This window comes from Austrofundulus limnaeus, unplaced genomic scaffold, assembly GCF_001266775.1.
Source record: "Austrofundulus limnaeus strain Quisiro unplaced genomic scaffold, Austrofundulus_limnaeus-1.0 Scaffold2690, whole genome shotgun sequence".
Taxonomy (NCBI): Eukaryota; Metazoa; Chordata; class Actinopteri; order Cyprinodontiformes; family Rivulidae; genus Austrofundulus; species Austrofundulus limnaeus.
Genome location: NW_013955092.1, coordinates 18,164 through 19,432, shown reverse-complemented (window position 1 = coordinate 19,432; position 1,269 = coordinate 18,164). Strand labels below are relative to the sequence as shown.

The following is a 1,269-nucleotide window of genomic DNA, read 5'->3' as shown; positions in this document are numbered from 1 at the left end:
CACCGTGCAGCGCAGCTGTCCTGCGTCTGACCTCAAAGTGCACAAGCTTCAAACTTCAGCGTTGGCTGCGATTTTGACGCTGAAATCGCTTTCGGTGTGAACGCACCATGAGTGTCTACAGTTATGTTTCACTAAAGTGCAGCTGGATTACTGGGATTAAAGACATACTGAGTGCAGAGTCAGTAGGAGGTTTATTATTAAATATAAAGATGAATTAAATTAGTCTGTGATGATGCAGCAGGTACATTCCTCCACCAGGGGGAGGCATTGCTACATTTTATTAAATCAGCAGTGATTTTTCCTGTCATACAGAGCTGTAGTGATGTCAGCACACTGCAGACTACATGAAGAGACTCTGAAGTGTTGCTCACTGATCTGTGAAGTAATAACTGTTAATTGAGACAAGCAAACAGGAGGAGAAATTCACCATGACTTCCTGTTGTTGTTGTTGTTTTTGTTGTCACCAGGCTGTGAGGAGTCCTTCTGGAAAAAGCCTCTCTTCCTCCTCCTCTCTGTCCGTCATCGACCCAAGATTGATCCCCRTATGTTCACCTCCACAGAGCCCCTGTGAGTTCATTTATACTTTACTGCATACTGTCCACTTCCTGTTATCATGTATAACCATGTTATCATACCACTACTACCCCTCATAATGTACAACAACTGATTGAACAGCTTCATACTGATGAGGGCTGCTTCTGAAGTTGAACCACAGCTCGTAGTTTTTCTTCTTTTTGTCTGGAAATGTTGAAAACACAAAGAATGAATGTAGAAAACATGATATCTGAATAAACTGCCCCRTGTGACAACTTGTCAAGAGCTGTTTTATTTTATGTTTATCATGATCAATCATTRCATTAAAGTCCCTGTCATTAGGGAGTCAACATTATATTTTTAATTTTATAYAGTCTTACTAGTCAGTAATCAGTCTATAATTTACATGTTTAGTAAATAATATATTTGACAACAAATAATTGGTTGTAAAAAAATTATACATGTACATTGAAGATTTTTAAATGTTAACGTACAGGTTTTACAGCTACAATCATTAAATTTGGTTAAATGGATGCACTGATGCATGGATGGATGGATGGTTGGATGGATGGATGGATGGATGGATGATGGATGGATGCATGGATGGATGATGGATGGATGCATGGATGGATGATGGATGGATGGATGGATGGATGATGCATGGATGGATGGATGGATGGATGGTTGGATGGATGGATGGATGGATGGATGATGGATGGATGCATGGATGGATGA

General features: G+C 39.8%; 1 protein-coding gene across 1 annotated transcript in view; it reads left to right on the top strand.

Annotated features, from left to right (window-relative positions):
• Positions 1-467: 467 nt before the first annotated feature.
• The window catches only part of LOC106511334 (mitogen-activated protein kinase kinase kinase kinase 4), a gene marked incomplete at both ends in the record, with an annotated part of 18,902 nt that continues 18,100 nt past the window's right edge, over positions 468-1,269 (top strand). The window contains 1 exon segment of the mRNA XM_014000088.1: positions 468-567. Within this exon segment, the coding sequence (XP_013855542.1) occupies positions 468-567 (100 nt within the window).